At 43.2% G+C, this 13,295-nt stretch overlaps 1 protein-coding gene across 1 annotated transcript; it reads right to left on the reverse strand.

The window, feature by feature from the left end:
• Positions 1-12,115: 12,115 nt before the first annotated feature.
• Positions 12,116-12,898, reverse strand: LOC109179520. The gene is made up of 2 exons (XM_019329029.1): positions 12,671-12,898; positions 12,116-12,556 (listed from the first exon to the last, which is right to left on the reverse strand). The coding sequence occupies exons 1-2, from the start codon at positions 12,896-12,898 to the stop codon at positions 12,116-12,118; spliced, it is 669 nt and encodes a 222-aa protein (XP_019184574.1).
• Positions 12,899-13,295: the final 397 nt, after the last annotated feature.

The raw sequence follows: 13,295 nt of genomic DNA on the forward strand, positions 1-13,295 counted from the left end.
ACAACAAGGCTAAAGGAAAGTGCTCCGTTTGCAAGAAGTGTGGAGGTGACCACCTCAGCATGGATTGTCATGGGAAACCGATAGAGTGCTTTGTTTGTGGCAAGAAAGGTCACCGGTCCTTTGAGTGCAAGGTTAAGAGGAAGACTTCAGCGGACTCGAAACCAGTTGTTTGTGTGGGGCCCCGGTCGGGAAGTAAGCGTCGAAGTAGAAGCAACAATAGACTAAATGGAAGTGGCATTCAGGACCTGTGTACCAAGTCGAGACCTCAGCAAGGCAAGACCCTCAGTAGTGAGGCAGATGCAAGTGGAAACCGTTGAAGTAAGTTCTTGTAACTTTCGTTTCACCTTCCTTTGTCTTTGTGCGTTTTCTACGTGTTAGCTTCGGGCGTTAGCTTGTTGGAGTGTTACCCTTGACCCTCGTTAATCTTTTCCTTCCTTTAGACAAACCCTATCACCCTTTTTGCCATGTAATCCCTTCTTCCAAACCCTGCTCTTGTTTCCTGTCCAAACCATCTTGTGCAAGACGGCAGTGACTTCAGCTTATGAAGGAATCTGGCAAGTCTATGAGTTAAGCCGCGTCTTAGCCGAAGTTTCGCCGGAAGTCGTGAACCCTTTCACCTCTTGAAACCGATCCTCCTCTCTTACCCTTGTCTAATCCCTAACCCTCTTTAAGCCGTTTTCGTCTCTTTACCTTGACGAACCCAAAAGCCTTTTTATTGGAAAATCCTTCCTATCTTTTCAAACCCCGTTCATGTTCTCTTCTTGATTTGATTCTGTTCAAGGTTACAACCTCATCTTTCCTAAGTTGTGACTTTGAAAAATCTTGATTTCCTTTCTAATCAATGCTATCCTTAAACCTAAACCTAGAATTCTTCCCTTAGGAAATCCCTATCTATCCTTTTAAACCTCGTTCTTGTGTTCTTCACTTCAAACGATTCTGTGCAAGGTGGCAACCTTATTTCCTAAGTTGCAACTTTGATGACTTTGATCATAATCCTAATTAACGTCGTCCTCAAGTTTGGAACCTAAACTCTCATCCTCTTTTCCTTTCCAACCATCGTGTCCTTGAGTTTAATATCTAAACCCTTCCTCCTTCTCAACTCCCTTAAACCTCGTTTTGATTCCATTACTTCTGGAGTTGTAGCCTTGTTTACAATCCTCCTCTTCTTAACCAACATGGTCCTCGAATTGTCGAACCTAAACCTTTCACTCTAACCTTTCCCGTTGAATCGAACCTCTTCTTGTGAGCCTCTTTTTCTTGAGTTACCTTTCTCCTTTGTTACCGTTCCTGTTTTGGACCTTATCTCCGAACTGAAGCTTTGAAGTTGTCAAGCGTTTCCTTGCAGCGAGTAGCGGGTTGTGTGCTAACGCAAGTGTTAAGTCGGTAGCCTGCATCAAGTTAGCCCAAGAGCCGGAGAGAAGGACATCCAACTCGTGTTTTGGATCTAGCAGTTGTAACCTTTGTCGGAAGTGACGGATCAAGTTCAAGCAGATGCCGAGCTCAAGTGGTATATTGTGAGTACCTTGCTTCCTTTGGTTGAAGAAGTCAGCGGAGATTAATTGAAGATGCAACCCTGGTTCTGTGATCCCGAGTGATCTAGCTTAGGGTTCTTGTGGTGTCAGTTTCTGTTTGTGGCTTGTTCCTTAGCTGTGTCGTCTCGTTTTGAGTTGATCGTTGGCTAGTTTTTAGATGGAGTTAGGCTCAGAGTGAAGTTAGTTTCCATTCCGGTTAATCTTTTATCTACCACCTTATCTTTCTTTCTTGTCTTACCTTTGTGAACCCTCAATCTATCTCTGAGTTTTGTCTCTCGTTTTGTTAACCGACGGTTTTGGTGTTGAACTTTGTTGTGACCAAACCTATCTTTCTCACCACTTTAATTTGAACCCTTGTTTCCTCTAACTTTGGTTACTGGCGAACACCTTTGTTGCTAAAAACCTCGTTTGCAACCCATCTCTTAAGCTTTGTCATCCGTTTAGCAAGCCGACTGTTTTCATTGTGGAACCTTGTTGCGTCGCTTACTTGTTTTGTTAGTAGGTTCTTTGGCAGTTGTTTGTTCGGTTGTGCGTTTAGTCGTTCTCTTTTGTTTGTCGTGCTTGTTAGCTTGTAGTTTGGGTAGTTGGTTTAGTTGCTTCGCTTTTATGAAGACGTCGTTCGTCGCAGTTAACCAGAGGTTGGACCAGCTTGAGGTCAGTCCGAGCAGACGAAGAGACCGAGGAGAGCACCGTTGATTCAGAGAGCGAGTCGTTCTAGCTCGGTGTGGTGGTGATCTTGCTCGCCCTTCCTTAGTTGTTGTTATCTTCTTAGTCGTTGTTACCATTTGTTGGTTGTTTGTTGGTTGTTTTATATGCTTGTTTTTGTTTATTGTTTTGTTGGTTAGTTAGCTTCGTAGTTGGTGTTTTGTGTTGGTTGTCTAGTTCCTAGTTGTTGGCTAGGAGTCGGTGTTTGAGATGAGACTAGAGTTCGTGGTGCTCAATTTATCCGTTTGTTTATCTTTTGCCAATCCTTGATTGAAATACCTTCTTTCTTGTTTTGAATTCTTATGGAATCTTTTGGATTTTACCAAGAGAGTTTATTCTTGACTCTCTTGTCACATGGTTGCTTCTTCTCGCCATTTGTTTTTAATTCGTCGTACCCAAGCTTCGGGGACAAAGCTTCTTTGAAGGGGGATAGGATGTGACACCCCGAAATCCAAATTCAATTAAGGGATTAATTGAGTAATTAATCCTATATCAATTCGTGGATTAATTCCTAAAATCCTGAAAATTCAATACTTGGGGACTAGTAATTGACTAGTCAACCCCAAAGTCAAAGTTGTACCTTGAGCTTTGTAAGGAGTTCCCTTGTTCCTTACACTTCCTAATATTAGTAAGGGTATTCTTAACCTTTCACTTGGTGTTAGTATTGTAACCTAAGCTAGTAGACCATCTTCATTCTTTCCTTACACTTTCTAAAAATCTAGCTCCACCTTCTCTCTAAAAAAAGGTGGGTAGCTTTTCTTCCAAGCCAAGTTGGAGCCTTGCCAAAACTTCAAGAGTTTCTTCCAAGATTCAACCTTTCACATATTTGGGCATCTAGAAGGGTAAGATCTAAGTTCATCTTGTGTTTTTGGTTTCATCTTAGGTGTCTTTTCTTAAAGCTAAGGTAGGATCTTTATAATCTTTTGGTTTGTTCTTGAAGTGGGTTTGGAAGGTGAGCCTTGTGAGGGGCTTATTAAAGTGTAAAGTGAAGGTTTTTAGTCTTCAAGAGGTAACCCATGCTCTACAAAATCTATTTTGCTTACCTATATGTGATTTCTTGGATTCAACATGTGATTTTGCTACGAAATGTGAGTGTTTATGCATTGTCTTGTGAAAATGAATATCTAGAGCTTGTGTTTAGGGTTCATTTGTGCCATTGCTTGCATTTCTTATGATTCAAGTCATTTTGTTGTATTGGGTGAGATTTGGTATGTTTTGGACCTAAATTTGGGCTTGGAGTTGAAAATCCCCGAAGGGATTATTTGTGGTACAGGGATGTACCCGCGGGCGGAACGGCGGGTAGGGGTCTAACCCGTCGCCCACCCGCGGGGTACACAGGTTGGGCAGCCTATACCTGCGGGCAGAACCATGGGTAGAGGTCTACCCGTGGGCCTACCCGCGGGTACGTGTGGTGAAGTTGTTAGGGATTTGTTCCCCGTGATTCTTTTGACTCGGTATTTGGTCTTTTGACTTCCCGATGTTCTTTTGTGGAACTATTTGAGTGTCTTCTTGATGTTTCTTATGTCTAGAACTATGTGGTAGGTATCCATGTAGGCTTTTGGTGTCTTGAATCGTGATAAGTGTTCAACATTGTGTTTCGTTGAACCGTGATGAGTCTTGTGTGTTCTTCGGAACGACGTTTGGTTTACCCGTTTGATGAGCATGCTAGTTTGATGTTTAAATGCTAGCGTGGGTGTTGTTTGTACCTTCCGATTGGTTGATGATAACTTGTGTTATTCATCGTTGTTGTTGTTGGACTGTGTTCCATTCCTTGATTGAGTATGTTTCATATCTTCGTTGTGATCCGTTGATTGACTCATGTTGAGGTGTGATGCGTTTGTGGCTTTACCTGGATTGCACGATTAGTGGTATGGGACACTAGTCACCAAGGTATTGCAGCGGTCCTCGTGGTGGTCGTGACGTGATTATGGAGTTTGTGGCCTTCGTGTAAGGTTCACGTGTTTATTTCTGGGATAACATGTGTTATCCAGGGCATATGTTGCCATGTGTGTGTACGGTACCCTCGTGTACTATTAAATTTGTGGTCTCGTTAGCTGTAGTTGGCGGATGGGGACAACGGTCCTCGGAGGGAAAAGGTTGGACTTGGTTGTACAGGGGTCCTGGAGGTAATGGTTGGAAGAAGAAATATGGTTGGGGGTAGCCATAAGGTTGGAACCGGGTATAAGCAAGGCATATCAACTCGTGATGGGTGATGTCACGAGGGCTTCTGTAGCCGTTGTTGTGAGTTCTTCTCTTGTGACGTGTGTAGTCATAAAGACATGTGTTGCCTTGGCATGTGTTGCCGTTGGGTGTGTCCCATTCCTTTGTGTTGTGCATGTCGGGTTTTGATCTATGGTGTGATGATATATCATACCTTGAGACTTCTTGTGAGTCGTGTTGTTCTTCGTGGTGTTGGGATGTGTTCCCGTGTTATTGTTGAGAGTGTTGAGTCTTGTGTTGACTATTATTCTTGGTTTTTCACTTATATATATGTATTCCGTTTTGAAAATGGCTTTACAACTTATATCTTACTTATGTATGTTATTTCACAAGTATTGGTGGCTTACCAACATTATTCACTGACCGGGCGTCGTCCCATGGTTTATTGTGCTCTTTCAGGTGATGTCTAGGCGAGTGCGCGGTCTAGTACTTGCTAGTATAGCTTTCCTCTCTCGTTTTGTGGCCTGTGAGCCAGTGTAGATGTAGAACTTTGTGACTATGGGATTAGATGTAAACATTGCAGATGTTGCCTGTGCATTCATCTTTATGGTGAACGTGGCATAGCACCCCGTGTTTCAGATTTGATCTATCTATCTATCGTTCAGTCTTTCGCTGTGTTTATTGTTTAGTTCCGTTATCTGCATGTTTTAAGGTTTTTTATTGCACGTTTTTATGGGGTGTTACAAAGACCCAATGCTTTTTTCCTCTTTTTATTTCTTCTCCTTCTCTTCTCTCTCAGCTTCTCGGCGATCAGGCAGCAGCTCTCGACGGCGGCAGCTTCGAGCGTCAACGATGGCGGCAGGTGGCGTCGGCGGTACTCCGATGGCGACGGGCAGGCAGCGACGGGAAGAAGGAGGCAGGCGGGTGAGGGGGGGGGGGGGTTCGGGTGGTACACGGGTCGAAGAGAGGGAGAGGGGAAGGGTTTGGTGAATTGGGGAAAATTTTGGGAAAGAGAAGATATAATTTGGGGATTTTTGGGTAAAGTGAGAAATTTTGGGTTAAGTGGAATTTAAATGGCGTAAAGTCCAAGAAATATAACTAGTTCAAGTGGTTCATGGGTTGGATTTGTAACTTGCACACTTGGGTTCAAAACTTGGTAGCTACAATTTAAAATTTCCTTGGTCTTTTCAGGCTACACAAGAAGGAATTTCTATCCCATTTTAGAGATAAACAATTAACTCCATGAAAGACTCTCAGTTAAAACCAAAAGAATTACACAGGAAGGAAACAAGGAACAAGATACATTCTCATGATACGGATATGCTTTGGAAAAAGGGTTACCTGCCATCTCGTCCTCAACCAACCCCTCCGCCAAAAGAATTACCCAGGAAGGAAACAAGGAACAAGATACATTCTCATGATACGGATATGCTTTGGAAAAAGGGTTACCTGCCATCTCGTCCTCAACCAACCCCTCCGATTCAGCCTGAGATCGTCCCATCACAAACACATGACCCGTAGGTTTAGCTCGAGCAGCTCCTCGGCTTGAACTCCCTCCCGATGCTCCCCCGGGTCCCGATCTAGGTGGCAATGCCCATTGATTAGCTTGCTGAGGGCATACGTGTAACACCCCAGATTTTGAACTCCCTCCCGATGCTCCCCCGGGTCCCGAACTAGGCGGCAACGCCCATTGATTAGCTTGCTGAGGGCATACGTGTAACACCCCAGATTTTCAAGACATTTAAAACTTATAAGATAAAGGCGAAGTCTCATTAATTCCCAGAAACGTAACATACAGAGTACGGGGTGCTATGCCACACCTGAGCTAGAGAACTCAGGTGCACAGGCCAACTACTAATATTCTTACTAAAGCAAATGCATAACGTGGCACGCAGGCCGAAAGGGAACTATCTACTTCTATGCTCCAAGCCCTAGTGCGATCCTGTGACTTATTCTTCTGTGCCTGAAAGCCAAATATATCTGTTCAGCGAGAGATGCTGGTAACCCACTCCAACGCGTTGAAATACAATACATATAGATAAATACATAGATATACGAAAAGTCATTTCGAAGCATGAAGATATACCCTAAGAGACTTTAGCTTTCAAATCAAGGAACCGACTCGACAAATAGGGGTACGCAAAATCAACAATCACAATCAAGCATATACAATTCTCACATAGGAAACAGTTAAAGATAAGCACAACCAATAATCACAATTAAGCATTACTAGCAAGAGCCCTATGGTCACATTTCCATAACATTCATATCCGCAATTCTTCTCATCTCATCACATAGCACACTTTGTTGGCGCCATAGGACCAATCGCATGCCCATACATGAGGGTCAGCGCATATAGCTCTGACACGGCCCCGCAGCACCCTGCCCCGTCTCACAGCACGGAGGGGTCAATCGCAACCGACCGATGAACCGCAGTTCTATATAATATTTATATACCTGACCGGTCTTTACCAGCCTAGTTAACAGTTGGGATGGTTCTCAACCCATTCAACTGCCCGTATAGTGGACCTCTGTCCTATATAATATTTATATACCTGATCGGTCTCTACCAGCCTGGTTAACAGTTGGGATGGTTCTCAACCCATTCAACTGCCCGTATAGTGGACCTTAGTCCTATATAATATTTATATACCTGACCGGTCTTTACCAGCATGGTTAACAGCGGGTATGGTTCTCAGCCATCCGACTGCCCGTATAGCCCGATTGATCTCAACTAAATCGGGGTAACATGCACACATAACACATAGCAAACACATGCAACCTACATTAACACATTGGGAAAGGGGAAACGTATAACGAAACCTATGCGTGGTCATCCACAACTAAGAATACTTCCTAAGGGGTTCATACTTCTTATACCTAGGTCAACGGAGTACCAATTCAACTAGTATGCAATATACAAGACTCATTCCACCTACGAACGGTATCCGAACATCAAACTAGACATAGGCACGATAGGAGGGGTCCGTTGGGATGCCACGGGGGTTAGGGGAACTTCAAACGGGGAAGCCAGGGTCCCAAAGTGTGGGAATTTCCAGCGGGTAGCCGGTGGGTGGGGGTTCACTCGCCGGCTGCCCGCCGGTATCACTGTTCCGGGCAGCGGGTGCCCGGTGGGCAGCTGCCCGCCCGTCGGCTGCCGGCTGCCGGAGTTGCCACTTTTTGGCCGCGGGTAAGTGGCGGGTCCCCTACCCCCACCTACCCCCCACTGACTGTTTTTCACCAAAAACGCCCCGGGAACCTTTGTGGAACCCGAAACCATGCTTAGACACTTTCAAACGCAACCGACAACAACACGTAGACAATTAACAGATCGAAATCAAGAAACATACGGCACATAACCTATCATGCTTTTCTAACATAATCAATCCCCAAAACATGCGAATTCCCACCCAATATATCAAGATCAATACCGTACGAATTCCACAATACAACCTAGGATTCTAATCACTTTTAAATCAACAAGAACACGATTCATCTTTTAATATCGAGATTCGGTAGGAAACGCACATAAGCATCAAGATCATCATATAATCATCAAGAACATTACATAATCATCAATAACATCAAGAACACCATTTAATCATCAAGATCCTCTCAAGAACATCAAGATCACCAATTATCAAGATCATTATAACGAATCATTAATTGCACAAGAATATGGGGGAAACCCTAAGAGGGGAAACATAGCTATGAAAATAGGTTTTGTTGAGACATGGGTTACCTCTTAGCCTTAATTAATTCCTTGGCTATGAAGAGTCTTTCTTTAAGCTTTCTTGCTTTCTTTATTTCTTCTAAGGGAATTCTTGGAACTCTTTGGGTGGTGAGAGATTATTGTGGTGGGGGTTTTAGGTGCCTCTTATGACCCCTATTTATATTCTTAGGAGTCCTAATTATGGTCTAGTATAATGGGCTTGCTAATTCTATTCCTTTTTGGGCTAGGGTTAGGTTTTAGGGGTGGGGACCCACGGACTATGGTGGGCCTCTTCTAAATTAATTATTGTAATTCAATCCTGTCTTTGGGCAATTGATTAAACGATTTAATTGGTTTTAGGGGTCGTAACACGGGGTGTTACAATACGACAGCCTTGTGACCTCTCTCTCCACTTGAAGCACAGCAAAGAATTCACTTGGCAGTCCTTTCCCACATGCTCCTTTCCACAGTTTCTGCATCTAAACGTCTTAGCTTGATCATCGGACCCTACTCGATTTGATACATGAGTGGGGACGGTGCGGTCTTGGCTCGGAAGTCCGGTCCTTGTTTCTTGAAGTTGGAAGATCCACCACTCTCGTTCCTCTTCCTAGCAAGCTCAAAAGATCCGCGTTGCAACTGTTGGACCCGGTATAAGTCCGCAGCACTCAAGTAAGCCTCTTTCAAAGTCCTCGGCTTTCTCACGGTTAAAGCCTTGCGAGCCTCGTAGTTGAGTCCAGCCACGAAGTTCTCAACTTTCGCGAGCTCGGTGGGGACAAGCATCCTAGTGAAATGAGCGAGATCTAGAAACCTCTTGTGGTACTAAACCACCGTGGATGAACCCTGCTGGAGGTGTAGAAAATCCTCATACAACGCAGCTCGAACATGTGCCGGGTAGAACCGCTCTCGCATCCGGTCCTTCAAGGCTGTCCAGTCGAAGTCGGGCACCTCAAGGCAAGCGGGTCCCTCATGCACCCACCACAAGTCAACTTCATGACTGAAGTAGAACAATGCTCACTCCACTCGACGCTCCTCGGGGCACCCAACGACCGAGAAGATCTTGTCAAAGGTTCACACCCACTCCTCGAGCACGACAGGGTCTTCCTCACTTGCAAACATCAGTGGTCTATGGCCCGATACAAGGCGTCCAACATCTCTATGCCCGGTAGGCTGTGGTGGCGGAGCAGGATGGTTGTTGTGCAACAACGCTTCGCTGAGGGTCTGCATGGTCTACGTGAGGAGTTGCAGATTCTGGGCTAGCTGTTCATTCGTTGGAGTCTCCGGTGTGCGAGCACGTTGACGAGGAGGTGCCATGGCAAAGCTTCTAAAACAACAACGTGGTTACGAAACAAAACAACAAGCAAGCAAGCAAACTATAAACAACACACAGCTCACCGCGTGTCCTAAGAGTCCTAAGTCCAAAACACTTAGATACTTAAGGTTGCCTTAGGGTCTCAAAACCACACCTAACTTCTTAAAAGTCTATACTCTAGCATCCTAGGCTCAAACCTAGGCTCTGATACCAACTTTCACAACGGAAGTCTAAACATAAACACAACGGAAGTCTAAACATAAAATAGGAAAACCAAGGAGTGTTATGCCACGTTCACTCCAACGTGAACGCACAGGCAAAATCTAAAACCATTCGTCTAGTATGTTCAACATCAGTGGCACACAGGCCAAAACATAAACTAAACTGTCCAGGGAATCTAAACTATCCACGAATATCCTGTAAAGCACTCAAAGAAAGAGGACAACGCGCGGTCAGCGAATATTGCTGGTAGCCCATTAATACGCGTTCAATAGCATATATAGTTAGTATAATACAAAATCATTTTCGAAATGGAATACAGTATATATCAGTTCAAAACCGTAAAGAGAGAAGTCAACTGCAAAGACTCTATTTCACTCTTAAAAGAACAAGGGAAATCAACATCCCAAGACAACATCAAGACAAGAACAACAACAGTACAACTCAACACAGCCCAAGATGTAATCTACTGATCACAAAGAAGAAAACATTGGCAACTACAAGCCACAGTGACACTTCATGTCACAAGATCATAGTTCCAACCTTATGCCCTGTTCCAACCTTATAACTACCCCCGGCCATATTACGGTTCCAACCTTTCCCTCCGAGTGCCACCTTATACTTCCAAGTCCAACCTTTTGCCTCAGGGAACCGTCGTTCCCCCTCCAACAACCGCCAAACAAAACCGCCAAACGCACAATACACGAGGGTACATTGCAAGATCATAACACAAAACCGCCAAACCTTGTGAGCTATACTCATGATAACAAACCACCAAACTCAATTCATGGCCACCACGAGGACCACATCTGTACCTTGGTGATTAATGTCCCATACCATTATTCATGCAATCCAAGTACAACCAACACACACATTAATTATAGGAATCAATCAATGGATCACAACAAAGATATGAAACCATACTCAATCAACGAAGGACTACAATCCAACACCAACGATAGTCAACACAAGTTGCTACCCACAATAGGAAAGAACAAACCACACACGCTAGCATTTCAACATCAAACAAGCATGCTCATCAAACTGGTAAACCAAACTTAGTTCCGAAGAACATACAAGACTCATCATGGTTCAACGAATCACAAAGTTAAACACTTAGCACGATTCAAGATACCAAATCCTACATGGATTCCTAACATACGGTTCTAGACATACGAAACATCAAGTAGACACTCAAATAGCCCAACAAAAGAACATTGGGAAGTCAAAACATCAATTACCGGGTCAAAAGAATCAAGGGGAACAAATCCCCAAACATCACAACATTGTACCCCGCGGGTGGCGCCACGAGTGGACCCCCACCCGTGGTTCTGCCCGTGGGAACCTTTGCCCAAACAACTTGTACCCCGCGGGTGGTGCAGTACCCGCCGTTCCACCCGCGGGTACACTTCTGTACCACAATTAATCCCTTCGGGGATTTTCAACACCAAGTCCAAATTCAAGTCCAAAACACCCAAAATCTCACAAAATACAACAACATGATTGAATCAAAGAAATAGCCAAGCAATGGCATACAACAGCCCTAATAACAAGCTCTAGATATGCATTCTCACATCACAATGCATCAAATCTCACATTTCATAGCAAAAATCACAAGTAGAAGTCAATAAATCATCATATAGGTAGGAAAATAGATTTTGTAAAGCATGGGTTACCTCTTGTAGCCTAAACCTTCACTTATCACACCTTTACAAGCGTCTAACAAGGCTCTCCTTCAACTTCTACTTCACAAACACACCAAAAGACAACAAAGATTCTATCTTTAGAAAAAGACACCTTAAAAGGTACTAAAAACACTAAAGGACCAAAGATCTAACCCTCCTATATGCTCAAGATTAAGAAAGGTTGAATCTTGGAGACCAACTTGAAGAATCTGGAAATGCCCAAACTTGGCTTGAAGAAGAAGTTAGCTAATTTCTAGAGAGATTGTGGAGTTTTTCTTTTTAGGGTGTTTGGGAAAAGAATGAGAGATGACTCTAGGTTAGCTTGGAACACAATCATAAGGTGAGAAGTCTTCTTTACCCTTACTAAAGTGGAAAAAGTGTAAGGAGACAAGGGAACAATTCACAAAGCTTAGAGTACAACTCATTGACTTGGGTTGACTAGTCCATTACTAGTCCACGACTATTGAATTTTCATGATTTTAGGATTAAACTATCAATTAAGCTTGGATTAATTACTTAATTAATCCTTAAATAGAATTTGGATTTACGGGGTGTCACACATAAGGTCTATATGGACCAGTTCTAGACATCTCTCAGTAGTAATTATTTTTACTGCTTTGTGGGGAGCCCTGATTTGTTTTCCAATAGCACATGCACCACAAACTCCTTCCTGTTCTATTTTAAGTTTCGGTATCCCTCAAACAACATCAAGTTTGATCACTTTGTCCATATCTCTGAAGTTTGAATCGTCTGCTTTAGACATAAAATAGGTTGTATCATTGGTTAAGACATATCAATTGTTAGATGAACGAGTTCCTCCCCTTACAACTCCATCTGCCTTATCACGGACACTACAGCAGTCTCGATTGAAACACACATTCCAATTCTGATCACACAGCTGACTGATACTAATAAGGCTTGCTCTCAGGCCACTGACCAAGTAAACTTCGTCCAGATGTGGCAATCCCGACACATTTATAATACCTTTACCAACTATCTTTCTCTTTTGTCCGTCCCCAAAAATCACTGATCCACTACTTGGTTGTACACACATAAGATACTTAGCGTTCCTAGTCATATATCTCGAACAGCCACTTTCGAAATACCATCTTGCTTCAGTCATAGTGGCAGTCAGTACTATTGTGGGATAGCAGATTACTTCTAATTTTCTGACACAAACTTGTCTTGTGAAAGGAGTGATAGATATGTTCCGATATTTTCCTTCCTTTGATCTCTGTAGAAGAAGTAGCATTCAAGTCTGGTGTGCCATTTTGTCAGATAATAGTGACAGATTGGTGCATATTGTTTGACTTTTACATAGTTAGTCTTAGCTTTTGACTGTTGAGACTGTAGCCTCAGTGATCAGACTAGACACACTTCCTTTCTGATAAAACTGAGTTGATCTCGATGATTGGCACCTTTCATAACTGAGTTCTGAACTACCAATGAATGTTCCTTCTTTGATAAAAACAAGTGCAGACATTGAGGACTGTCCACTTTCAAATCCCAGCCCTTTTTTATCAATAGGATTGCGATAAGAATCCAGAATTTTGTCTAAGGTTGAACTGGTACCCATCATCTTGATAGTTTTGTTCCGATCCTCTAGTTCCTTTATCAACTTTCCCTCTCGAGATCTGATCTAAGCAATAATGTCATCTTTCGTCACTATAAATCAGTATTAAGTTTCTTCAGTAGCTCATCTCAATGTTTCAGATTTTCATTCAAATTCTTGTTGATTTTCACTAGTTGTTCCCAACTACCAACTAGTTTAGCGAATTCCATCTCTAGTTGAACATGTCGCTCATCATAATCATCTGATGATATGTAGGACTCACCATCAGTTTCATCTTCTTCTGAGTGAACCTCTGTTGCCGTGAAGAAAGCTAAAAAGTTTCCAACATTTTCATCAGATGGGTCATCTGTTGTTTCCTCTTCATCATCACATAGGGTAGACACAGACATAGATTTCTTTC

This window comes from Ipomoea nil, unplaced genomic scaffold (genome assembly GCF_001879475.1).
Source record: "Ipomoea nil cultivar Tokyo-kokei standard unplaced genomic scaffold, Asagao_1.1 scaffold0926, whole genome shotgun sequence".
In the NCBI taxonomy this organism is placed as follows: Eukaryota; Viridiplantae; Streptophyta; class Magnoliopsida; order Solanales; family Convolvulaceae; genus Ipomoea; species Ipomoea nil.